A 25,857-nucleotide genomic window follows, 5' to 3' on the forward strand; every position below is an offset into this window, starting at 1 on the left:
ATTTTTTTAGGTTTCTTTATTTTTAACACTAGCAGAAAATGAGCTTTTCTGACACCCCCCCAAAAAAATCTTAGACTTATATTGAAATATTTAGCTTCTGCAGGTTCGGCTTACATTAGCTAGCTGGCTATCTATTAGATATCTATTAGCTAGTTAGCTGGCTAGCTATTATCTATCTATCCAGCTGGCTGGCTATCAGCTATCTATCCAGCTGGCTGGCTATCTATTAGTTATCTATCTATCCAGCTGGTTGGCTATCTATTAGCTATGTATCCAGATGGCTGGCTATGTATTAGCTATCTATCAGGCTGGCTGGCTATCTATTAGCTATCTATCCAGCTGGCTGGTTATCTATTAGCTATCTATCCAGCTGGCTGGCCATCTATTAGCTATCTATCCAACTGGCTGGCCATCTATTAGCTATCTATACAGCTAGCTGGCTATCTATTAGCTATCTATCCAGCAAGCTGGCCATCTATTAGCTATCTATCCAGCCAGCTGGCCATCTATTAGCTATCTATCCAGCCAGCTGGCCATCTATTAGCTAGCTATCCAGCTATCTGGCCATCTATTAGCTATCTATCCAGCTAACTGGCCATCTATTAGCTATCTATCCAGCTAGCTGGCTATCTATTAGCTATCTACCTCACCCACAGAAGAACGTGTCCTGTGACTGTCAGGTGACCTTGAGAGTTTTGAGGGGCACTTATAAATTAAATGTATTATTATTATTATTATTATTATCTAGGTAGCAATTTTCTGTCTATTAGCTATCTAACTAGCTGCTATCTATCAAGCTAGCTATTTGCTGTCTATTAGCTATCTAACTAACTATCTGGCTATCTATCTAGCTATTTTCTGTCTGTTAGCTATCTAACTAACTAGCTGGCTGTCTAGCTAGCTATCTATTAGCTATCTATCAAACTATCTATATATTAGCTATTTATCTTGCGAGCTATCTAGCTAGCTATCTATTAACTAGCTAGCTTTCTATATATTTGAGTTCTTCCGGGTTGAGTGAACGCTGGCGCGTGTGGCTGCCACTGCTCACCCACGGAAAAAACTGATCCAGTGACTGTAAAGTGACCTTGAGAGTTTTGAAATGCGCTTCTAAATCAAATATATTATTATTATTAGCTAACTAGCTTACAAGCTATTAGCTAGCTAGCTATCTCGCTGAGTTATTTCGGGTTGAGTGTACGCTGGCACGTGTGGCTGCCGCTGCTCACCCACAGAAAAACTTATCCTGTGGCTGTAAGGTGACCTTGAGAGTCTTGAAAGGCGCTTATAAATCAAATGTATTATTATTATTATTATTATTATTATTATTATTATTATTATTATTATTATTCATGGATAAGAGGAAAAATAAAGAGGAAGCGTACCGTGTTTTTCATCACCGGCGAGGTCCTGTGCGCATTCCTGGAACATTAAAAAAAAATGTTAATGTCGCAGCAAGTTGGCAAGAAACATCATTTTATTGTGTCTAGAGGGTGGGGGAGTGGGGGTCAAAATGGCATTTTTGACTGCCCGTTATGTCGTCATTCAAATCATCGCAGGTGGTTAGCAAGAAATGGCCAACAACTCAACCGGTCGTGATCATCACTCACCTTCTGCTGAGCATCTGCGGGTTCGGGGCCCGCCTCGGCGACGAGGAACTGCTCGTCTTCTTCATCCTCATCGTCGGAACGCTTCTTCCCTTCTCGGATGACCGACGACTTGCCACTGGAAAGTCTGAAACGGCGTCCGAGAAGGTATGGTATGCCGCAACTTATGGAATGTCGGAAATGGAATCAAGTTATAGGTGAGAATAATGCAGATAGATTGATCACCTCTCAGCAGCTGTGACGCCGTCATTGAGGCTGTCCTGTTTCTTGACCGGAGGGGGAGCCGCACGAGCACTGCTGGGTCGCGCCATCCGTTTATTGCTGCACAATCAAAAGCACCGCATCAATTAAGGCACTGGTGTCCAAGTCAAGGCGTGGGGGCCATGCTCATCTATTGAGCTAGCTAGCGACCGAGCTAGCTAGCTAGCGATCGAGCCCAATAGGTGATATATTAAATTACAGTGATACCTCAACTTACGCTTTAGCTGACAAACTTTTTGCCTTACGAACATTAAATCCGCGAGAATATAATCTTGGCATACGATTAGTTTTCGGCGGACGAACCAAACCACACAGCGCCACGTGGCAAGCAGGGGACATTGTGAGTGAGGATTTTATCGCCGAGAAAGCAAGGCAACTTCACTCGGATATCATCAAGAGGCAACTACATCAACGACGATCACAAAGGTAAATAAAACAACTTTATTATGCAGTACAGTTTATTTCTTTAATTACAAAACAATAGCACATTTATTATGCATAAAATAAGGTATATTTTGTGTAGTTTGATTGCTTATTTAGTAGAAAATTAGATTTTATGCGACCTGGGAACGGATTATTCGCATTTTAATGGTTTCTTATGAGAAATAAATGTTCGGCAGACATACTTTTCGCCTTACACACACTTTCTGGGAACCAATTAAGTTCATAAACTGAGGTATCACTGTACTTGAAGCAACTCACAAGTCGCTACCAACCTGGAGGGCGTTTCGGGTGGAAAGGGGGCACCCGCGGCGTCTCCGCTTTCCTTGGGGAGGGGTTCGGCGTCTGCGAAAGGGGCAACGCCTGCCATTGAGTTTAACATCTCATCGATCTTTAGCAATTTGTCAGATTGCATATTATTCATTTTGGAAGATGTCTACTTGAAATTTACTTGACCCCCGTGAGAATCTGATCTGAAAATAGAAGCACTTACGGCCCTCGCTGTCAGATTCATCTGCAGGATGAGAAAGAAAGACAAAAAACGAGAATGAGAGGCGGATTTACACCAACTCGGAAAACAGAACGAAGCAAACAAAATGGGGGGGGGGGGGGGGTGAGGGCTTACCCTGTCCTGCAAGTGGAGGTTTTCTCCTGTGCCCTTTGGCAGAAGATGGCCGCGGGATTCTGGCTGGACTGTCCGTCTGCGAAAAGGGGGCGGGAGGGCAGAAAAAAAAATTTATAATACATGCGACGCAAATTGGGATCAGGATTTTGAGTCCGGGGGGGGGGGCATTTGAAGGTTCTTCAATTTGATTATTTGCAAATTATTGGTACAAATGACATTTTACTGCATCACATTTCTTAACTCATTCGCTGCCATTCCCAAATTTGTTCGGGTTTTGTTTTTACTTGCAGGCAGTGCTGATAAAGCACTAGTCAGACCTCAGCCAATGTTTTTCCCTTCCACAGCATTTGCCTTTCGTCCATGTTAGTGCTTCGCTACAGCTTCAGCTGTGGTTAAAGGACAACCGACACAATTTTTTGTTTCCTAACTGACATCAGAAAAACGTTTTATAGCATCTAAAATACCCAAAACACGCAGGCTGATATTTTTAATCAAATGCTAAACACCAATAAAAATGACTTAGTGTCCAAATTCTGCCACAAATCAGCTTGACACTTGGGATTTTCAGAAAGTTCCGCCCTCAGTTCACGCCAAGTTGTCTTGCCGTGCTCAAGAAACAAAACAATAGGCTCACGGAGGTCAGATTCGGAGAAGATGCTTTCTTGTTACTCATCCAGTTATGAATGATTCATATAGTTCTGAAGAGGAAAGCATAAATGTTTGCAATCGATGAAAGGAGTCCTCCCGTATCAATTCGAGCCATCAGGACTCCAATGTAGTCCCAGAAAATGCACAAGATGGCGCCCAAACTCTGTTGGAAATGGGCTGATTTGTCTGCTGGGAATTTGTGTCAGCGAATATCAAATAGTAGTCTTGGTGCAACACACAACGATTCACCATCGTGTTATGTATGTGTTTTCCTTCTAATTTCACCATCAACACGAAGTTTTCAGACCAAACAAAGTACCGCAATATGCATTGTGTGTCGCTTTCTCAGTCAGGGGCGTTCCCTCCGTGACGTCACGTAGGGGATCGTCATTAACTCGAAAACAAGACTTCCTGAATATTCAGTGTGTCTTAAAACGTAAAATATAGCTATATGTGGTGCAATCATTGTAAAATACGCTCAGTAGAAGTCATTTGAAGTGTTTTTAAAAAATATGGACACAACTTGTCCGCAAGTGTCGGTTGTCCTTTAAAGCACCATATAAATCAATATGTATGCATTGTATTGTATTTTGTACATCTGCCCCCATTTCAAGCTCAGATAACTACAGACCCATATAACTGAGGAATTAACACTTTTTTCCTGATGAAAGAAGAGAGGCAAAGGTTTCTTACACTGCATTAAATGTTTATGTCAATATTCAGTGGGTCCTGCAAATTGAGTGAAAATGACAATAACCTCGGCACTTGAGCGGACACATTTTTGCACATCGTCTGGCAGTCAATGTGTTAATACACTATTTTGTAACAGTTGAAGAGAAGTAATTGTTCTTTTGTTGATTGTTGGCATTTTAGATTTTTTTTAATGTAGAAAATCGCCATTTTACTTTTTTTTTTTTTTTTTTTAAGAAAATCAACATTTTAGATTTTTTTTAATGTAGGAAATACATCCATTTTCCGTACCGCTTATTCCTTATTAGGGTCGTGGGGGTGCTGGAGCCGATCTCAGCTGTCTTTGGGCACAAAGCGGGGGGACACCCTGAATTGGTTGCCACTCTCACACTCACACTTAGGGACAATTTGGAGTGGTCAATCTGGCTGCCTTGCCAGAGTGTGGGAGGAAACCGGATGAGCCGGAGAAAACCCACGCGGGCCCGGGGAGACATGCAAACGCCACACAGGGAGGCCGGACCGGGACGCGAACCGGCGACCTCTGCCCTGTGAAGCCAGTGTGCTAATCACTCGACGACCAGGCCGCCTCAGGAAATCTCCATTAATTTTTTTTTTTAGAAAATCGACATTTTAGAATTTTCTTTAGAATGTGGAAAATCACCATTTTTGATTTTTTTAATGAAGAAAATTGTCATTTTATATTTATTTTTTTATGTAGAAAATCACAATTTTACATTTTCTAAATTGAGAAAATAACTTTTTTTATGTAGAAAAATCACCATTGTCTAAAATTGGGGGGGCTGATTTGAGTGAAAATGACAATTACCCTGGCACTGGAGTGAATTTGTTAAAAAGGTGATCGTTTTCCGAGTACGTTACCTGGTCGTCAACTTTCTCGGCTGGCTGTGCGTGCAAAGAAAAGAAGGTTACGATAAATCATTTTGGAATAAATGGCCTGACTGGACATTGATCACGATCAATACATCGGCCCGATCAGCGTTTGAGCGACTCAAGGCTAATTTATCCGCACTATTTGGTCGTAAGTGATGACTGATTGTTCTAAGGGAGCCAAATACCTCAGTGGCTGGTTCTGGTTCCTTCCGAGAGTACGAGCCAGAGGATTTAAAAACAAAACACACATTTTACTCAACACATCAAATTCATACCGTATTTTCCACACTAAAAGGCAAATTATGGATTATGAGGCGCACATTCGATGAATGGGTTATTTTTTTGATTGCTTTTTTCATATATCGGGCGCGCCGCATTATCAGACGCTATCTACAATGTATCCAGTAGATGGAGCTACGCTCAAGGTCATGCCGTCAAATTTTGGCGTCGCAATATTACCGTCATGATTAGGTTTTCAATGTCCAAAAAGGGTCCCGACATTGAGCCTTGAGGAACACCCGCTATGGAACTTGCTAATGTTTAATGACAAGGTGCGTCAGATTTTTAGGTGCGCCGTTCAGTGTGGAAAATGCAGTCATTTGCTAGATGAAAATATTGTGTGAAGATTTGCAAAAACAAAAACTTACAGATGGCGGCGGTTTGGTTGTTTTTCTAGCCTCGTCCTCTGTGGGTTTTGGTTGTCCGTCGGATATTCTATCCTGGATCAAAGATATTGATTTGAATTTTTTTTCGGGAATTGAAAAGAAAGAGATGTAGCGCCATTCCCGAATTTGTTGGAGTATTGGTTTTCCTTGCGGTGGGAAGGGAGGGGGTGCCAATAAAGTGCTGGTCAGACCTCTGGCAGTATTTTTCCCTCTCACCAGGGGGCAGCATTTGCCTTTTTTCCATGTTAGTGTTTTGTTACAGCTTCAGCTGTTGTTGAAGCCCTATAAAAATCAATATGTATTGTATTTTGTACATCTGCCCCCATTTCAAGCTCCGATAACTCCAGACCCATATAACATAGGAATTAACTCTTGGTTAGTTGATTAACTCATTCACTGCCATTCCCGAATTGATTTGGGAATAGAAAAGAATGACGTGGAGTGCCATTCCCAAATTATTTCGGGTTTTGGTTTTTCTTGCCTTTTGTACCGACGCCCCCATTTCAAGCTCAAATAACTGCAGACCCATGTACTTTAGGAATTAACTATTTTTTCTGATGAAAGAAGAGAGTCTAAGGTTTCGTACGCTGAATTGAATGTTTATGTCGTCCTAAAACCCAATATTCTGTGGGTCCTGGAATTCGAGTGACAAAAAAAACCCTGGCACTGGAGTAGACACAATTTTGGACATCGTATGGCAGTGAATGAGTTAATAGGTCCAACCACATTTTTTTTTGTTTTCCTGCCATACCTTGCTGTGACGCTCTTTCTCTTGACTTCTGTGCTTGTCAACACCATCTTTGCGCCTTTCGGCTTCCTTGTCGCGCTCTCGCCGTTTGTCCCTGCTCCTTTCGGGGTCCCTTTGGGATTCTCTGTCTTTCGTTCTGTCTCTGTCTCGATCCCTTTGGTGCTCTTTGTCTTTCTCCTTCTTGTCTCGGTCTTTCACTCTCCCCTCGTCTTTGTCTCGCGTTCGTTCGTCGCCACTTTTGTCCCGCTCACGTCGCTGGTTCTTGCCCGAGCGCTCCCTGTCATGGCGGTGGCGGTCTCCATCGCCGCCATCCCGATGCCGTCTTCCCCGCTGATCTGGGTCCTTGTCTTCTCTGCTCCCGCTGCGCTCGATCTTCTTGTCCTCCTTAAAACAACTTGAAGATTAAAAACCCAAACGACAAGACTGGCAGAAATAGATTTTTTTACCTGTCTTTCCGCGGGTTGACGTTCGCGTCCTTCTCGATTTTCTTTGTCTTGGGATTTGATCGGGACTTTGATTTTGGAGTCCACCTTCTCTCCGGAAAGTATTCGTTTCACCGCCTCCTCACTGGACAGCTTCAGAGGACATATTTGAAATGCTTTCAAATATGATTCAAATACAGTGATACCGTGGCTTACGAACTTAATTGGTTCCAAGAAAGTGTGTGTAAGGCAAAAAGTGTCTCTTCCAAACATTAATTTCCCATAGGAAACCATTAAAATTAGAATAATCTGTTCCCAGGTCCCCATAAAACATCATTTTCAACTAAATAAGCCTTAAAACTACACACAATATACTTTATTTTATGTATAATAAATGTGCTATGGTATTGTAATTAAAGAAATAAACTGTACCGTATAATAAAGTCATTTTATCTACCTTTGTGATGGTCGTTGATGGCTTGATGGAAGCTTTTTGCACAAAGTGTTTCAAGGAGCTCTGGGTTGTACGTCTTAGAAGTCGTGATATTGCAACAGCAACAGATGAAGGCAGACACACTAGAAACTTCATTAATAGCTGGTTCTCTTGCTGGTATGTTCTCTTCAAATTGTACAGATGGCTTGTGCGGGTTATTTGTGGAGCCTGATAGATGGGATATTTTAACCTTGCAGTCTACACTCTGCCTTTGAACTATCAATAAAGTTCAAACGAGTCCAAATTTCACTGTTTTTTATCCATTTTGTCAACATTTCACTTTTGCTTTTTTCAGTTTTTTTTTCACTTTTGTTTTTTGTTTCGAGCTCTGTCGTCTCCCTTTCGTGTGTGTGTGTTTCTGCTTCTGTAACCCCTCCCACCGCTCACTGCTGCGTGTGTCCTGCTGCTTGTGTACCCTCCCTCCTGTACCATGGATCTTGACCAATCACATGCGGCTTTAACCGAAGACTAGGGCGGGGAATAGAGGGAAAAAAAGCCGGCTGCCATTTCAGGAGCTCCAAGAACCGGCTTGTTCGCGAACGACACAGCACTCATTGTGGCGCCCCGTGTTTCCCGAAAAATAGTTGGTATGCCAAAATTATATTCTCGCGAATGTAACGTTCGGAAGGTGATAAGCTTGTTAGCTAAAGCATTCGTAAGCCGAGATTTTAGTGTACGATTCAAATACGCCAGTGATCTAAACCGCCAATAATTTTTTTTTCCCGGAATATAAACAAATAACCGGCTATTCCCTGGGTGCTCATTTATCCCCTCTTGTCCACCCACTTCTGGCTTGGATTCGCCGACTTGATTGATTGTTCCGTTTTAGACTTTGTCCAACATTCAGACTCTCAAAAACGAAGACGAATCTGTATTTTACAAACCTTGTTGAGGCAACACTTCGCAATAGCTTGTAGCAACTCATTGGTCTTCTCGGGCTCGTGGCCGGCAACGATGCGCGCCGGCTTTGCCGCCAGCGGCTCCCCGCTGACAAGTATCACTACATCGATGGCTTTCTGAAGGAAGGCGATCTTAGTCTCCTTGTCCTATGAGGCAAGGAGAGAAAATAAATATGTGGTTTTGAATGTTTGACCAGTGATGGGATCGAGTTCAACTGACCTTGACGTTATCCGACTTCAATTCGCTGTCTTGGTACAAGCCTTTCATGAAACCTGTGGTCCTGATGATCTGAAAGTGACGAGAAAAGATGGAAGATGGTTTTATTCCCTGCTCTGAAGGAGAACTTAGTCACCTTTCGTGTATTTTTGTGTATTTTGTACTATACATGGTTGCTTTCATTATTTGTCGGGTTCGGCCGATTAATTGGCCAGATAATTAATTCATTCATTGCCAGACGCAAAAATTTGTCCACTCTAGTGCCAGGGCTTTTGTCATTGTCAGTCAAATTACAGGACCCATAGAATATAGAGTTTTATGACTACATAAACATTTAATATAGTGTTAGAAACCTTGGACTCTCTTCTTTCATCAGAAAAAAAAGAGTTAAATCCTAAGTTATATTTGTCTGGAGTTATATGAGCTTGAAATGGGGGTAGCGGTACAAAAGGCAAATGCTGACCCCTCGTGTGAGGGAAAAAATATTGCATGCGTTAGTAAGCGCTTTGGATTTCAACCAGAGGAAGTACGCAGCAAATATTTTTAAAGAATACACATTTGACAGGTTTTTAACTCATTCACTGCCAGACATGCAAAAATGTGTCCACTGCAGTTCCAGCGTTTTTGTCATTTTCACTCAAATTGCAGGACCCATTGAATATTGAGTTTTATGACTACATAAACATTCAATAAAGTGTTAGAAATCTTAGACTCTCTTCTTTCATCAAAACAGGAGTTAATTCCTAAATTATATGGGTCTGGAGTTATCTAGGCTTGAAATGGGGGTAGATGTACAAAATACAATACAATACAGTAAATACATATTGCTTAATATAGCGCTTTAACAACAGCTGACACCTGTAACAAAGCGCTAACAGGGACAAAAGGCAATTGCTGCCCCCTCGTGGAAGGAAAAAATAACATTGCCAAAGGGCTGGCCAGCACTTTGCCAGCACCCCAGCAAGAAAAACCAAAACCCGAACAAATTTGGGAATGATGCCCTGTCATATTTTCAAACGCCATATAAATTCAGGAGTGGCAGTAATTGAGCTAATATGGCTAATGTGTCCTCTTTTATAATCTGCAAAAATCTGCCAATTTTTAGCTGATTGTTTTCCACCCCTCCCCACACAACATAAGGCAACAACAATACTGAAATACACCATTTATTGGTGGTGCGCCGTATACTCCGGTGCGCCTTATACACCGGAAAATATTTATATATATATATATTTTTTTTACTTAATTACGTCCTAATTTGGTAACACTTTGGACCAGCATACGCTGACACATTGTGCTTTATCAAATATACATGCGGGCGCAGTGAAAGACAATACTCACTATCTAAACAAGGGTGTTGGCGCATCTATTTAGAACTGGAAACTTCAATGACTCTGCTTCACACCCGTCTTCAAATAATAATAACAATACATTTTATTTTCAGTGTCTTTCAAAGCTCTCAAAGACACTTTATAGTCACAGACAAGCATAGTACCATAATAAATAAAATACAATTACAAATAGAATACAATAAATAAAATACAACTAGAGCGACAGAGCGACAAAGAAAATGCCATTTTAAATAGGTGGGGTTTGAGATGGGATTTGAAGGTGGGAAGAGAATCGATGTTATGAATGATGGGAGGAATTGAGTTCCAGACTTTGGGGACAGAGCAGCTGTAAGATCTGTCGCCCATCGTGCTGAGTCGGGCGTTATGTGCCATTACGTCCAGGGGAATCTTCGTATTGTTAGGTTACAACGTTATTACTGGCTAATATTAGCATTTTACGGTTATCTTTAAAATTGTAAATATTAGTATCAACTGGTATACATTTGGGGCTACAAGTGCTAGCTTACAGCTTCTTCTTCTTTTCCTTTCGGCTTTTCCCTTCAAGGGGTCGCCACAGGCAAATCAGTGTCCTCCATTTTAAAGGTTTGATCCGCATGTTTGTTTTGGCCAAGCTTTTACGTTGGATGCCCTTCCTGACACAACCCTCTGTATTTATCCGGGCTTGGGACCGGCACAAGAAGACATGTACAGTCATGTTCGAAATACATTGATTAAATTCCAATCATAATAAAACATTTTCATTTCAAAGGGCTTTCCAAAACTGTCAATGACACTTTACAGACATGGGATAAGAACATTTGTCCACTGTTGTCCAATATAAGGAATTTTAAAGGGAATACATCCGAATAATGCTAATGTTTTAATGGCCAAAATGGGCCCCAACATAGAGCCTTGAGAAAGCCCTGCTCTGCAACTTGTAAACATTTATCACCCATTTGAGCACAGCAATTCCTATGACTGTTATTAATGAAGATTAACAATTATAAATTGATAGCGGACGGTTATACCCGCCTGACTTCGAATCAGGCAGCATTGGCACTGTGTGAATGTGAATGCAAATGGTTGCCCATCTATACAGTGTACGTGCAAATGAAATTTTTATTTGGCAAGGTTTTCTTGTTGAGTTATATCACAGAAATATTTTTAATAAAGAGTCAGAATTGCATTTTTCGGACAACTACTTTTTATTTTAGGATAACCGAATATTGGTTTGATACCGAATTTTAAAGCACTTGTGCAACGATCGGTTCCATTGCGCATCTAGCAGCGCTTGGAGACGACGTTGTTTGCGTAGTGTCAATGACAACCGGGCGACATAACCAAACGCCCAATTCTTTCCCCGACTAATAGTCGCTTTGCTTATCGCTGATCTCCCGAAACTGTTTTTTCCTTCAAAATAAAATAATCAAGCATTTTATAATCTCTCAACTGCGAGAGTGTTAAAATGGCTAAACCAGCTAATACTTAAAAAAAACTCGCGTGCGGACGACCTCAGTTTTGGTTCCTTCGTGCCATTTTTTACATTTTCCATGAAGATGAACATAAACATCCGATTTTGCAATAAAATCACCAATTCACACCAATCTCACCTCGTTGAAGATGTCGTGCAGGTATCGAAACGGTGGTTTGCTGAGTAATTTTTCTGTCAGCGGTGGTTTGTTGATCACCTTTCCGAGGGTCTCTTGTGTTTTTTTAACAACACTCGCGTTCATTGTAGCAAATTTTTCATATAAGAAGAAAGCAAAATAAAAAGCGCGTACAGAAATGATTCGAACGACCTTCTGTAGGGATACTAAGTAGGATAAAAGTACGCGCATGCGCATTGGGAAGGAAGAAGCGCTCCAGTTTTTCTTCTTCTGCTAATTTAGTAGTAGTTTGGATTGAATGGACAAAGCGCGACACTGCCCCCTGCCAACGCCAATGGCAAACACAATCGAGTACCATACGTACTACGTTCAAATTTAATCCCCTTTGAGGGTTTATTTCCGAAACAAAATGTAATGCAAAAAATAAGTGTAAAATATTAATCAAAATCAGGATGCATACATGTACATGTAAACAAAAAAATCTAAAACACTCGTAAGAAATAAATTCAAACCTACATCGCAGTTCAGAATTTACTTGACTTCCACGAAATGGAGTTCGGCCAATTGAAGCCATCAGTAAACTGTGAAATAAATTTCCCGTTTAAACTTTGAAAATTTGACAGATTATACGTGAATAAATTGCCACTCCCAATGAAGATTATGACGTGCGTGATGGGAACCGTGACGTCACGAATCCTCAACGTGACGAAATAAAGTCGAAGTCATTTTTTTCATTGGCTCCTTTTTTCACTGGCGGTTTACTGATATCAGACCAAGTCCATTAAAAAGAAAGAAAAGAAAAAAACATCGAATACTTCATTGTTCAATAATGGCCACCATCAACAGTTTAGTGATAAAAAAAACGCAAAGCACGCTGGGCAAAGTGATCAAGAAACCGGCTCTCACCGAAAAACTACTCAGCAAACCGCCGTTTCGATACCTGCACGACATATTTACCGAGGTGAGACATAATTATGGAGAGGAAGTAACGTTAAAAGCTCTATCATCGTTTGAATACGGTACGTTAATGGTAACAAACTAAAGATATTCGGTGTTAGTACCTCCTGTTCGACGACGTAATCTGATCGCATTTCGATCGAATTTCTGTCAGAATCCAAGACAGAATGTTGTTGAAACACCGAATAGCCAATAGATGGCGCTGTTACTTTGTATTAGACTGGAAGGAGTGCAGACCCTTTTTAGGCATCCATCCACCCATCGATGTATTTATCAGTGATGGAGCGTCAGGGCCTGCTAGACCTTCTCTGCTGGCCTAAAAATATCAGAATAACAGACTGATGTTAATTATGTTTTGTCCATGAATTCTCATGAAATCATTCCAAATTGTCTTTCATTTTCCTTTTGTTGATTTTCTTCCTCCTGTTGTGCTGCTTCCAGACGTGTGTTTTCGTATTTAAAGGACAACCGACACCTCCCGACAAGTTGCGTCCATAATTTGTAAAATCACTTCAAATGACTTCTACTGAGCACATTTTACAAAGATTCTACCGCATATAGCTATATTTTACCTGTTAAGACTCGCGCTGAATATTCATGAAGTCTTGTTTTTGAGTTGATGACGATGCCCGAAGTGACGTGATATTCGGAACGCCCCTGACCGAGATGCATTTTGGGTACTTTTTTTCGTCTGAAAACACTGTGTTGATTGAGAAATTTGAAGGACAACTACATAAATAATGCAATGGTGAATCGTTGTGTGTCGCAGCTAATTGCGGTAACATGCATAAAGAAGGTGTAAATGTACACAAATTCCCAGTGAACAAATCAGCCCATTTCAAATGGAGCTTGTGCGCCATCTTGTGCATTTTCTGGGTGCTACAACGGAGATCAGATCACCGGTTTCATTGCTTGCAGACGGTTTGAATTGACACGGAAGGACTTCTTTAATCGATTGCAAACATTCATGCTTTCCTCTTCGGAACTATTTGAACCATATTCTTAACTGGATGAGTAACAAGAAAGCATCTTCACCGAATCTGAACTCTCTGAAGCCATTGTTTTGATTCTGGAGAAAGGCAATGTGTGACCCATAGTGACGTCACGAACAAGGGGGCGGATGTTAGGGTAATTCGCCATACAAACACCAAGGGCGAACGATAAAAAAATAATCCAACAGCGGGCTTTCTGAATCTCCCCTGTTTTGAGTTAATTTGTGGCAGTTTTGTGCAACTTTAAGTCATTTTTATTGGTGTTTTGCATTTGACTAAAAATATCAACCTGTGTATTTTGGGTATTTTAGATGCTATAAAACATTATTCTGGTCTCGGTTGTCCTTTAAGCGTCATTGAACTAATCATATTTCAGACATTATTTGTTACCAGGGTCAAAAATCGACCCAGACACATTCACCACCAGTTCTGTGGGCCCTGTCGCATCAAATACGTGTCAATCAAACTGTTGCTTTAGCCAATCCGATTTTTAGTTGGCGACACCAAGGCCTTCTTATTTCCTAGCTCACGCTACTCTCTAGTGGACAAGTAATCAATCACACCACACTTTTAAAATGAGTCGCAGTCTCAGCTGTAGCTGCGGTAAAGGTTGTATCGTCAGAAAATAGTTATTCAGAATCAAAATCAGAAATTTGCAATTTTAAGGCTTGGATAGATTCAGGCATAGCACTCGTGAAGGCCTAGTTGTCAAATGTACGGCTCACCATTGGTATTTATGATGAATACCTGTATATGATTTTTGATTTTCTACAAAAAATAGCAATTAGTTCATGTTAAATCCAACCAATTTAAACTGAGATGGAGTACTTTGCGGCAATGTACGGCATCCATGTTCATACTTGGCATCTACCTTCACCAGATCATCAGGACCACTGGCTTCATGAAAGGCGTGTACAAAGACAATGAAATGAAGTCCGAATGCATCAAGGTAAACTGGAGCAAAAATCCAGAAACTTTTCTGCTGGTGGTTAATAAAAGAGCATTTTTAACTCTTAGGACAGAGAGATGAAGATGGCGTTCCTTCAGAAGGCCATCGACGTGGTGGTGCTGGTCACCGGGGAGCCCCTAGCGGTCAGACCGGCACATATCGTCGCCGGTCATGAACCCGAGAAAACTAATGAGCTCTTGCAGGCTATTGCCAAGTGTTGCCTCAACAAGGTTTTGACCGCCCCCCCTGGTGGGTCTTGAAGTCGTGAAAATGTTCAATGGTGGACCTTGGTGTCTTGATGTGTTCCTCAGATGTCCAGTAAGGAAGCTGTGAAAAGAGTTCTTGCGGGAGAGAGGCTGGACGTGAGGGCCAAGGAGAGCACGGCGAAGCCCCAAGATAAGGAGGCTGCGGAGGGACGCCTCGCGCAGCCTGAAAAAGAGGTTCGTGCATGTACGCTTTGTTGAGGAAATATTCATTCATTCATTCATTCATTCATTCATTCATTCGTTCGTTCGTTCATTCATTCATTTGTTTTTTTTTTTTAATTTACTTGTTCATTCATTTTTATTCATTCATTTATTTGTTTGTTTATTCATCCATTCATTCCTTCCTTCGTTTTGTTGTTCATACCAGTCGGTCATTCATTTATTTATTCATGTATTTATTTCTATTTATTTATCCATTTGTCTATTTATTTACCTTTTTTATTTATTTATGTGTATCTGTGTATTTATTGATTTTTTTTAATTTATATTGATATTTATGTATCCATTTATTTGCCCATTTATTTGGATTGGATTGGATTGGATTTGCCTTTATTAGTCTCGCAGTGGAGAAATTTACATTTCACAGCAGCACAGTTATGAAAGAAATGAAAGTAGAAAAGCAAAACATAGGAGCTGCTGGAAAGGCAGGCACTCTCGCGGCGCCGTCTTGAAGTCAAAAGAACAAAAAAAAAAAAAAAAACATGACAACACAAAGACACAGAGAGACATTCATTCTTAAGCACTTTCTGTTTATTTATTTATTTATTCATCTATTTGTGCATGTATCTATTTATCTTTTAGTTATTTAGATTTTTTTACCGGTGGACTCGGTCATCCGTATGACCACCATTTTGGACAATTATCACCGATTTTGAATGTCCCTAGCCAGTGCTTAGCCTATCGCGTGGCAGAATAACCCACACGGCTAAGCAGGGAAACCGGCAGTCTACCCGGTTTCCCTTGTTACAGTGTTTTTGGTTCCTTCAGGGAGGGGGGGTAAATGTAGCATATGTCACACTGCTACAGAATGTTGCGACAGGTCGTAAAGCAGCGGTGACGTCACGACCGCAGGTAGACTAAGATGGTGGCACAATAAACACGTTGACAAAGCAACTCTCCTCCTCTCATTCCTCCGGACACAACACACCCATCGATGTATTTATCAGTGATGGAGCGTCAGGGCCTGCTAGACCTTCTCTGCTGGCCTAAAAATATCAGAATAACAGACTGATGTTAATTATGTTTTGTCCATGAATTCTCATGAAATCATTCCAAATTGTCTTTCATTTTCCTTTTGTTGATTTTCTTCCTCCTGTTGTGCTGCTTCCAGACGTGTGTTTTCGTATTTAAAGGACAACCGACACCTCCCGACAAGTTGCGTCCATAATTTGTAAAATCACTTCAAATGACTTCTACTGAGCACATTTTACAAAGATTCTACCGCATATAGCTATATTTTACCTGTTAAGACTCGCGCTGAATATTCATGAAGTCTTGTTTTTGAGTTGATGACGATGCCCGAAGTGACGTGATATTCGGAACGCCCCTGACCGAGATGCATTTTGGGTACTTTTTTTCGTCTGAAAACACTGTGTTGATTGAGAAATTTGAAGGACAACTACATAAATAATGCAATGGTGAATCGTTGTGTGTCGCAGCTAATTGCGGTAACATGCATAAAGAAGGTGTAAATGTACACAAATTCCCAGTGAACAAATCAGCCCATTTCAAATGGAGCTTGTGCGCCATCTTGTGCATTTTCTGGGTGCTACAACGGAGATCAGATCACCGGTTTCATTGCTTGCAGACGGTTTGAATTGACACGGAAGGACTTCTTTAATCGATTGCAAACATTCATGCTTTCCTCTTCGGAACTATTTGAACCATATTCTTAACTGGATGAGTAACAAGAAAGCATCTTCACCGAATCTGAACTCTCTGAAGCCATTGTTTTGATTCTGGAGAAAGGCAATGTGTGACCCATAGTGACGTCACGAACAAGGGGGCGGATGTTAGGGTAATTCGCCATACAAACACCAAGGGCGAACGATAAAAAAAATAATCCAACAGCGGGCTTTCTGAATCTCCCCTGTTTTGAGTTAATTTGTGGCAGTTTTGTGCAACTTTAAGTCATTTTTATTGGTGTTTTGCATTTGACTAAAAATATCAACCTGTGTATTTTGGGTATTTTAGATGCTATAAAACATTATTCTGGTCTCGGTTGTCCTTTAAGCGTCATTGAACTAATCATATTTCAGACATTATTTGTTACCAGGGTCAAAAATCGACCCAGACACATTCACCACCAGTTCTGTGGGCCCTGTCGCATCAAATACGTGTCAATCAAACTGTTGCTTTAGCCAATCCGATTTTTAGTTGGCGACACCAAGGCCTTCTTATTTCCTAGCTCACGCTACTCTCTAGTGGACAAGTAATCAATCACACCACACTTTTAAAATGAGTCGCAGTCTCAGCTGTAGCTGCGGTAAAGGTTGTATCGTCAGAAAATAGTTATTCAGAATCAAAATCAGAAATTTGCAATTTTAAGGCTTGGATAGATTCAGGCATAGCACTCGTGAAGGCCTAGTTGTCAAATGTACGGCTCACCATTGGTATTTATGATGAATACCTGTATATGATTTTTGATTTTCTACAAAAAATAGCAATTAGTTCATGTTAAATCCAACCAATTTAAACTGAGATGGAGTACTTTGCGGCAATGTACGGCATCCATGTTCATACTTGGCATCTACCTTCACCAGATCATCAGGACCACTGGCTTCATGAAAGGCGTGTACAAAGACAATGAAATGAAGTCCGAATGCATCAAGGTAAACTGGAGCAAAAATCCAGAAACTTTTCTGCTGGTGGTTAATAAAAGAGCATTTTTAACTCTTAGGACAGAGAGATGAAGATGGCGTTCCTTCAGAAGGCCATCGACGTGGTGGTGCTGGTCACCGGGGAGCCCCTAGCGGTCAGACCGGCACATATCGTCGCCGGTCATGAACCCGAGAAAACTAATGAGCTCTTGCAGGCTATTGCCAAGTGTTGCCTCAACAAGGTTTTGACCGCCCCCCCTGGTGGGTCTTGAAGTCGTGAAAATGTTCAATGGTGGACCTTGGTGTCTTGATGTGTTCCTCAGATGTCCAGTAAGGAAGCTGTGAAAAGAGTTCTTGCGGGAGAGAGGCTGGACGTGAGGGCCAAGGAGAGCACGGCGAAGCCCCAAGATAAGGAGGCTGCGGAGGGACGCCTCGCGCAGCCTGAAAAAGAGGTTCGTGCATGTACGCTTTGTTGAGGAAATATTCATTCATTCATTCATTCATTCATTCATTCGTTCGTTCGTTCATTCATTCATTTGTTTTTTTTTTAATTTACTTGTTCATTCATTTTTATTCATTCATTTATTTGTTTGTTTATTCATCCATTCATTCCTTCCTTCGTTTTCTTGTTCATACCAGTAGGTCATTCATTTATTTATTCATGTATTTATTTCTATTTATTTATCCATGTGTCTATTTATTTACCTTTTTTATTTATTTATGTGTATTTGTGTATTTATTGATTTTTTTTAATTTATATTGATATTTATGTATCCATTTATTTGCCCATTTATTTGGATTGGATTGGATTGGATTTGCCTTTATTAGTCTCGCAGTGGAGAAATTTACATTTCACAAAACATAGGAGCTGCTGGAAAGGCAGCCACTCTCGCGGCGCCGTCTTGAAGTCAAAAGAACAAAAAAAAAAAAAACAAAAAAAAAAAAACAAATAACATGACAACACAAAGACACAGAGAGACATTCATTCTTAAGCACTTTCTGTTTATTTATTTATTTATTCATCTATTTGTGCATGTATCTATTTATCTTTTAGTTATTTAGATTTTTTTACCGGTGGACTCGGTCATCCGTATGACCACCATTTTTTTAAAGGTGGGGGGTGGTGGCATGACACAAAAATTCTCAGGCACCCATGGCAATCACGGCCTGTCACAATTGCCCACCCTGTCGCTGGAGGTTTAGTCCAAAGGCATCTGAAATGGGGCTTGGGAACATCATGCTAAAAACCGTGATTCGCAAGAATCATAATATTTTATATATATATATATATATATATATATATATATATATATATATATATATATATATATATAATTATATATATTTTTTAATTATTCCAGGAAAGAAAGACGACGGAGCAAAGCGAGGGCGCCGTTGAGAAGGCGCCAGAGCCCCTAAGAGAGCCGGAGAAGCACCGTCGAGACAGCGAAAGGGAACAACGCCCTGAGAGAGAACCTTCGGGCAAAAACCACCGGCGGGAGCCGGACTTGACCAAAGATAGCGAGCAAGGGGATAAAAGTCGCCAACGCCAGCGAGACAAAGTGAACGAAGACGCCCAAAGTGACGAAAAGGAGCGAGAAAAGGAGGAGAAAAGTCAAGGCAAGGAAAGCAGCAAGCCGAGAGAGAAGGAGAAGCTAAAAAGCGCAGAGAGCGATCCACACAAACCGTCTTTGTCACGGAACGCAAGTCCGCCAAGAACGAGTCAGCCCTCCTCCGCCAAAGGGCCAAGACGGAAAAACACCTTTGGAGGTACGCTATCTATTCTCCCTCAAATTTAAGATACGGAAATATCAGAGGATGTTATTTTCTTGTCACGATAGCTTGTTGGACGTCCAAGTTGTGGTCGCGCGAGCTAACTTTGCCCTTTCTTTTGTCAACAGATGAATCCAACAGCGAAGTTGTCGGTAAGTCTTTCTCTAGCTAACGGCTTAACTAGATAACTAGTTAACTAGCTAATTAGTGAACGAGTGTGGCTACGTTTTTGATGTTAACTAACGCGCAGCTTCACTTAAGAGTTTGCTAGCAACGGCTAAATCTCACAACAATATTGTTTTTTTTGTTTTTTTTTGTTTTTTTTTTTTGGGGGGGGGTCACTTGCGGTAAATTCCAATACCTGAAGAAACGTCGAGAGAAATGAGAGCTAGCTAGCTAACTAGCTAACGAGCATGGCTACGTTTTCGATGCTAACTAACGCACAACTTCATAGCAGAGTTTGCTAGCGTCCGCTAAATCTCACCGTCGGGGATGTTTTTTTGTGGGTTCGGAATGATCAAAAACAAAACTGTTTATCAAATAATGGAATCGTCATTGATTAATTTTTGGAAGGGGGCTGGGGGTTTCAATTTGCCTGAATTGACCTTATTACATTTCCATAACCTAGAAAATTGGGAATCTTCACACTATCTTTACAAGATTGTTATTTATTTATTTATTTATTTATTTATTTATTTATTTATTTATTTGGTGGGGTGGTGGGGGGGGGGGGGGTATTTGTGAGAATTTCCAATACCCGAAGAAACGGCCGGAGAAAGGAGAGCGAGCTAACCAACTAACTATCAAACATGAGTGGCTACGTTGTTGATGCCAACTAATGCGCAGTAAGTAAAGAATCTGCCTTAAATTAGATATCAAGTAGACAGGATGAACTTAGTACAACGATAATGCGCAGCTTCATTCGCTAGCAACAGCTAAATCTCACCGTCGGGGATGTTTTTTGTGGTTTCAGATTGATCCAAAACCAAAATGTTTATCAAATAATGGAATAGTTATTGATTGTTTTTTTGGGGGTGTCAATTTGCCTGAATTGAACTGAGTAGATTTCCATGACCTGGAAAATTCGTAATCTTCACACTGTCTTTACAAGATTGTTATTTATGTATTTTTTGGGGGGGGTTCATTTTCGGGAAATTCCAATACCCGAAGAAACGGCGACAGAAAAGAGGGCAAGCTAACTGGCAAACGAGTGTGGCTACGTTGTCGATGCTAACTAATACGCAGCTTCATTTTGAAGTTCGCTAGCAATGGCTAAATATTAGCCGTCGGGATGTTTATTGTGGGTTCGGAATGATCCAAAACAGAAATGTTGATCAAATAATGGAATAGTTATAGATGATTTTTTTTGTGGGGGGTCAATTTGCCTGAATTGACCTTAGTGGATTTCCATGACCTGGAAAATTAGTAATCTTCACAGTCTTTACAAGATTATTTTTTTTGGCTGGGGGAGGGGGGTTCATTTGGGGTAAATTCCAATACCCGAAGAAATGGCGGAAGAAAAGAGAGCTAGCTAACTAGCAAACGAGCATGGCTACGTTTTTGATGCTAACTTCATTTCAGAGTTTGCTCGCGATGGCTAAATCTCACTGTCTGGGATGTTTTTTGTGGGTACTTTTAACCCCTGCCCCCCTACCCACTCAAAGACACCCAGCAGGAGGCGAGCCCCCCAAACAAGGAGTGCGGAGACGCCGCTGATTGCTCGTTCCCATGCGACGTGGCCTCCAGGTGTGCGGCACAGCCCCCCAAAAGTTGTTAATCAATGCTGCACTGCTGATGCCTATCTGGTTGCTTAGCAACAACCGCCCAACGCGGCCCAGCAGCGCTCGTCCGGCTCCTCCTCGAGTCAAGAAACCGGACAGTTCACCTGAGACGCTCCCGCCTGAGAGGTGACGTGGCTTTAAAATGACCCCCGTCGCACAAAAGCGCTTCAAAAACGTGACGTCCGCCTCCGTCCACAGGCTTTCCAGCGCCAAGTCGACAGTCATCAGAGAAGGAAACAAGCGATCGGACGACGAGGAGGACGAGCAGTTCCTGGTGGCGGAGGCGGCCCAAGACCCTGCAGAGCCTGTTGTGGAACAGGTCGCTGATTACAATGACCACCACAAGTAGACTTTGGGCGACCCAAGACTGGTCGCCAGTCACTTGTGGGCACTGAGAGATGAGTGTCCATTCACGACAACCTTTTAGAGCACAGGTGTCAAAGTCAAGGCCAGAGGGCCAAATTTGGCCCGCCACATCATTTTAATCGGTCCGCGAAAGCAAATAAAACTTGTGAAATTCGATGCCCTATCAAGATAGCTAGCTGTCTTTCTATTCAGCTATCTGGCTAATCCCTTATATCACAGGTGTCAAAGCCCAAAGTAAACAAAATTGTGAAATTCCATGCACATTTATCGAGCTAGCTAGCTAGAGATCAAGCTAGCTCGCAAAGTCACTTTCTATTCAGCTAGCTGGCTGATCCCTTACATCACAGGTTTCAAAGCTCAAAGCCAAAAAAGTGAAATTCCATGCACATCTATCAAGCTAGCTAGCTAGCGATCGAGCTAGCTATCTACCTAGCTAACAAACAAGTTAGCTTGCAAGCTAACTGCAGCTAGCTTGCCATCGATCTATCTGGCTAGCTAGCCATCGAGCTATGTGGCTAGCTTGCCAGCGACCTATCTAGCTAGCGAACAAGCTATCTAGCTAGCAATTGAGCTAGATACCTAGCAATCGAGGCGGTTATGAATTTGGGGTAGCCATTAGAATGTTCATCCCCTCCACATATTTTATAGCGAGCTCGATTGCTAGCTAGTTAGCTTGATTGCTAGATAGCTAGCTCGATTGCTAGCTAGCGATCGAACAATGTGGAACAGCGCAAAAATGATTGACACTCCTGTTTTAGAGCCTTCAATCAAAACCCAAAGCAGATTTTTTTGTGTGTGTGTCATCAAATGTGTTTTGTCTTCCAGGAAGCTGCACAAGACCTGCAAAGTGAAGAAAAACACGGTAGGTTGTTTTCCTCTTTTTTCTGTTTTTGTTTCTATCCATTTAAATCGCAAACTCACGGTTGATCATCTTATCTCATGAGAGTTTTGCTTCATGCAGGCGGACTCGTGAAAAAGATCCTCGAGACAAAAAAAGACTACGAACCCACGTCATACCCCAATAAATCAAAAGAGGTATTGCTAGCATGAAAAATAAAATGGAAGGTGGCGGTGTTTTAACATCTTGCGTGTTCCTAAGTTGGTGTCGGAGGAAGCCCGCAAGAAAGAGCAAGATTTGGTGACGCGGGAGATCGAGCGCCTGCGCGCCTCCATCCAGTCGGTGTGCCAGAGCGCCCTGCCCTTGGGCAAGATCATGGACTACGTTCAGGAGGATATCGACGCCATGCAGGCCGAGCTGCAAAGTTGGCGCAAGGAAAACAAGGAACATGCGCAGGCTTTGCTGCATGAGCAAAAGTGAGGACGTAAAACGCAAAACACAAATGAGAGAGAATAACAGGCCTCCTGTGACATGGCACTCGTTGGCACCTGGGGGACCCACACCCCTCCCAAAAAAAGACTGCAGGGATAGTCTGCAGGCCTTTTCTAAAAATAGATCACTGGTATGAGAGAGAGAGAGAAAGTGAGCGAGAGTGAAAATGAGAGAAGGAAAGAAAGGGTAAGAGAGAATGAGAGAGAGGGAAACAGAAAGGGCAAGTGAGTGAGAGAGAAAGGGGGCAAGCGAGAAAGGAGACAGAGAGAAAGAGAATAAGAGAGAGGGAAAAAGAAAGAGGGTGACACTGACCGAGAGGAAAAATGAGAGAGCGAGAAAAAGAAAGAATGAGAGAGCGAGCAAGAAAAGAGGTGAGTGAGAAAGAAAGAGAGGGAAAGAAAAGGTGAGTGTGTGAGAGAGAGAGGGCAAGAGAGAATGAGAGAGAGGTTGAGCTAGAGAAGGAAAGAAAGAAGGCAAGCGAGTGAAAGAGAAAGGGCGACTGAGAGAATTAGAGAGCGAGATAAAGAGAATGAGAGAGAGAGCGAGAGAAAGAATGAGAGTGAACGAGAAAGAGTGAGGGCAAGAGAGAGTGAGAGGGTGGGTGAGGGGATGAGAGAATGAGGGAAAGGGAAAGCGAGTGAAAAGGAGAAAGAGAGAGGGCGAGCGAGGGAAAGAAAGAGGGCGACCCAGCGACAGAGAGAAAAAGGGTGAGAGAGAGAATGACAGGGCTACTGAGAGGATGAGAGGGCGAGTGAGAGGGGATGAGAGAGGGCGAGCGAGAGAGAGAAAGAAAGATAGAAAAACAGAAAATGAGAGAGAAAGAAAATGACAGAGCGAGAACTAACCATCACCTGCTTTTTTCACAGAGTGACGGAGCAAGCGGTGGAACCGCTGAAAGCGGAACTGGACGAGCTGGAGCAGCAGATGAAAGACTACCAGGACCAAATTTACGCGGTGAGGTCCAATATCCTGACCAACGAGGAAAACATCCACAAAAAGTTGGCCGCCATCATCTCGTCCAGGTCCTGAAAGGACAAACCGGGAAGGGCAATCAAGGCCGACTCGGGTCAATAGGGAGAGCACAGAGGTCAAAGCAAACACGGTGAAGCAGCATTCGGCGGTTATGCTACGCATGTTGCCGACAGAAGTGAATTTTGCTGGTGAAGGTTGTCGTTATTTTGCACTTGCTTGAAATCAGCAAAAAGCAGCACAAAAAAAACATTTTGGTCATAGGTCGTTGGATTCATCTCACTGTTAATTTTTCACACTTTGCCACCCGTTTTTCATCTCCAGCAAGCGTGAGCGAGGCAGCTTTTTTTCTCAACTTTGGACGCGTTCCATTAAGCTTTTTATTTTTTTGTCTTCTTTGACATCACTTCGACGTTCACGACAAATGTTGAAAAACTCTCTTGGATTTCGTCTTTCGTGGCTGAGATATTTGTGTCACGGCGACCAGTCCTGGGCATAGCTCGCCTTGTCTCCCAAGTCTGGTAATTAAAAAAATGTTAATCATAATTCTATGCCTCCCTTAAACTCCCTTAACCGTCACTTTTTTGTTTTTTAACTGACACCAGACAAAACGTTTTATAGCATCTAAAATACCCAAAACACGCAGTATGATATTTTTATTCAAATGCAAAACACCAATAAAAATGACTTAAAGTGTCCAAAATCTGCAAAAACTTGAGCTGCGAATTGGGCATTTTCAGAAAGTCCCGCCCACAGTTCGTGACGTCACGCCAAGACGTCTTGAATTGCTGGAGAATTAAAACAATGGCTTCAGATTCGGAGAATATGCTTTCTTGTTACACATCCAGTTATGAATATGATTCAAAAAGTTCTGGAGAGGAAAGCATACATGTTTGCAATCGATTATTATTATTATTATTATTATTTATTTTGTTATGCTTAGAATATCTTGTTTTCTATCCTTTCACTCCCACCCCAACCCCATCCCTCTTCAATTGCTGCTGTGGACTGCAAATTTCCCCATTGCGGAACAAATAAAGGTATTCTGATTCTGGTTCTGATTAAAGAATTTATTCCGTGCCATTTTGAGGCAACATTGTGGGGAAATGTCTCACCCAAAAAAGAGGCACAAAATGGCGACCTCCAGTGGCCACCTCCGTTTCCACAGGCTCATAAATTCCTTATATGGCGCTTGGACGCCCTCTTCTGGCCTTCTGGCGGCTTTTGGGTGCAACACGGGGTCCCCAGACCAAACAAGTACAGCAAAATAAATTGACGTGATGGAAGGACCGCTACAATGCGTCTTTTTTACGGTCAAGGGCGGTCCTTTAGTGACGTCACGTACGAACTCGTCACCAACTCAAAAAACAAGCCTTCCGGAATATTCAGCTCAAGTCTTAAAAACATAAAATATAGCCATATGCGGTGGAATCTTTGTAAAATAGGCTCAGTCGAAGTCATTTGAAGCCATTTTACAAATTATGGACACAACTTGTCCGGAGACGTCGGTTGTCCTTTAAATCATTAACGGCCAGACGATGTGCAAAAATGTGTCCAGTCCAGTGTCCAACGTTTTTGTCATTATCACTTAAATTCCAGCGCTGATCAGACCTCTGCCAATGTTTTTCCCTTACATGAGGGTGCAGCATTTGCCTTTAATAATAATAATAATAATAATAATCTTCTTTTCCTTTCGGCTTTTCCCTTCATGGGTTGCCACAGCGAATCAATGTCCTCCATCTAACCCAGTTTTGTGCATCCTCTTCTCACACCAGCTGCCTTCATGTCCTCTGACAATATCCATAAACCTCCTCTAATAATAATAATAGATGTAGAGATGTAGAGATGCTAATAGATAGCAAATAGCTAGCGAATTATAATATAATAATAATAATAATAATGCATTTCATTTGTAAGCGCCTTACAAAACTCTCAAGGTCACTACAGTCACAGGATAAGTTAGCTAGCTAGATAGATAGATTCTTTTGTTTATGTTAGCGCTGTATTCTAGCTTCAACTGTGGCTATTTGAGTTACTCCCGGGTTAACTGAACACTGGTGCGTGTGGCTGCCGCTGCTCACCCGCAGAAAAAATATCCTGTGACTGTAAA

General features: G+C 41.8%; 2 protein-coding genes across 6 annotated transcripts in view; one reads left to right on the forward strand and one right to left on the reverse strand.

Annotated features, from left to right (window-relative positions):
• LOC148894483 (intraflagellar transport protein 54-like) overlaps positions 1 to 11,765 on the reverse strand; it is a 30,361-nt gene extending 18,596 nt beyond the window's left edge. For 3 of the 5 annotated variants that reach the window (XM_089002605.1, XM_089002604.1, XM_089002602.1), the window contains exons 1-14: positions 11,549 to 11,765; positions 8,611 to 8,679; positions 8,376 to 8,537; positions 7,023 to 7,151; positions 6,580 to 6,960; positions 5,811 to 5,882; positions 5,349 to 5,369; positions 5,152 to 5,175; positions 2,935 to 3,010; positions 2,803 to 2,823; positions 2,585 to 2,654; positions 1,833 to 1,928; positions 1,611 to 1,734; positions 1,386 to 1,422 (exon numbers count right to left, since the gene is read on the reverse strand). In XM_089002605.1, coding sequence (XP_088858731.1) covers positions 1,386 to 1,422; positions 1,611 to 1,734; positions 1,833 to 1,928; positions 2,585 to 2,654; positions 2,803 to 2,823; positions 2,935 to 3,010; positions 5,152 to 5,175; positions 5,349 to 5,369; positions 5,811 to 5,882; positions 6,580 to 6,960; positions 7,023 to 7,151; positions 8,376 to 8,537; positions 8,611 to 8,679; positions 11,549 to 11,671 — 1,405 coding nt within the window. In that variant the 5' untranslated portion in view covers positions 11,672 to 11,765. The remainder of the gene's footprint in view (positions 1 to 1,385; positions 1,423 to 1,610; positions 1,735 to 1,832; positions 1,929 to 2,584; positions 2,655 to 2,802; positions 2,824 to 2,934; positions 3,011 to 5,151; positions 5,176 to 5,348; positions 5,370 to 5,810; positions 5,883 to 6,579; positions 6,961 to 7,022; positions 7,152 to 8,375; positions 8,538 to 8,610; positions 8,680 to 11,548) is intronic. The other 2 variants (XM_089002606.1, XM_089002607.1) reach the window with 2 other exon arrangements.
• Positions 11,766 to 12,374: 609 nt separating this feature from the next.
• Positions 12,375 to 24,804, forward strand: LOC148894484 (intraflagellar transport protein 54-like). The gene is made up of 13 exons (XM_089002177.1): positions 12,375 to 12,506; positions 14,375 to 14,443; positions 14,512 to 14,673; positions 14,755 to 14,883; positions 18,890 to 19,298; positions 19,430 to 19,453; positions 20,966 to 21,047; positions 21,116 to 21,208; positions 21,281 to 21,401; positions 22,274 to 22,310; positions 22,410 to 22,483; positions 22,548 to 22,762; positions 23,645 to 24,804. The coding sequence occupies exons 1-13, from the start codon at positions 12,375 to 12,377 to the stop codon at positions 23,805 to 23,807; spliced, it is 1,710 nt and encodes a 569-aa protein (XP_088858303.1). The 3' UTR covers positions 23,808 to 24,804.
• Positions 24,805 to 25,857: the final 1,053 nt, after the last annotated feature.

Source organism: Hippocampus bargibanti, linkage group LG08 (genome assembly GCF_051943395.1).
Source record: "Hippocampus bargibanti isolate YZ-2025 linkage group LG08, ASM5194339v1, whole genome shotgun sequence".
Taxonomy (NCBI): Eukaryota; Metazoa; Chordata; class Actinopteri; order Syngnathiformes; family Syngnathidae; genus Hippocampus; species Hippocampus bargibanti.

Bases quoted from the DNA above. Each gene is read 5' to 3' on its own strand.
- LOC148894484 (XM_089002177.1), top strand. From the start codon at position 12,375: ATGGCCACCATCAACAGTTTAGTGATAAAAAAAACGCAAAGCACGCTG. The intron at 12,507-14,374 runs GTGAGACATAAT...TACCTTCACCAG, and splicing joins TGCACGACATATTTACCGAG to ATCATCAGGACCACTGGCTT. The intron at 14,884-18,889 runs GTTCGTGCATGT...TAATTATTCCAG, and splicing joins TCGCGCAGCCTGAAAAAGAG to GAAAGAAAGACGACGGAGCA.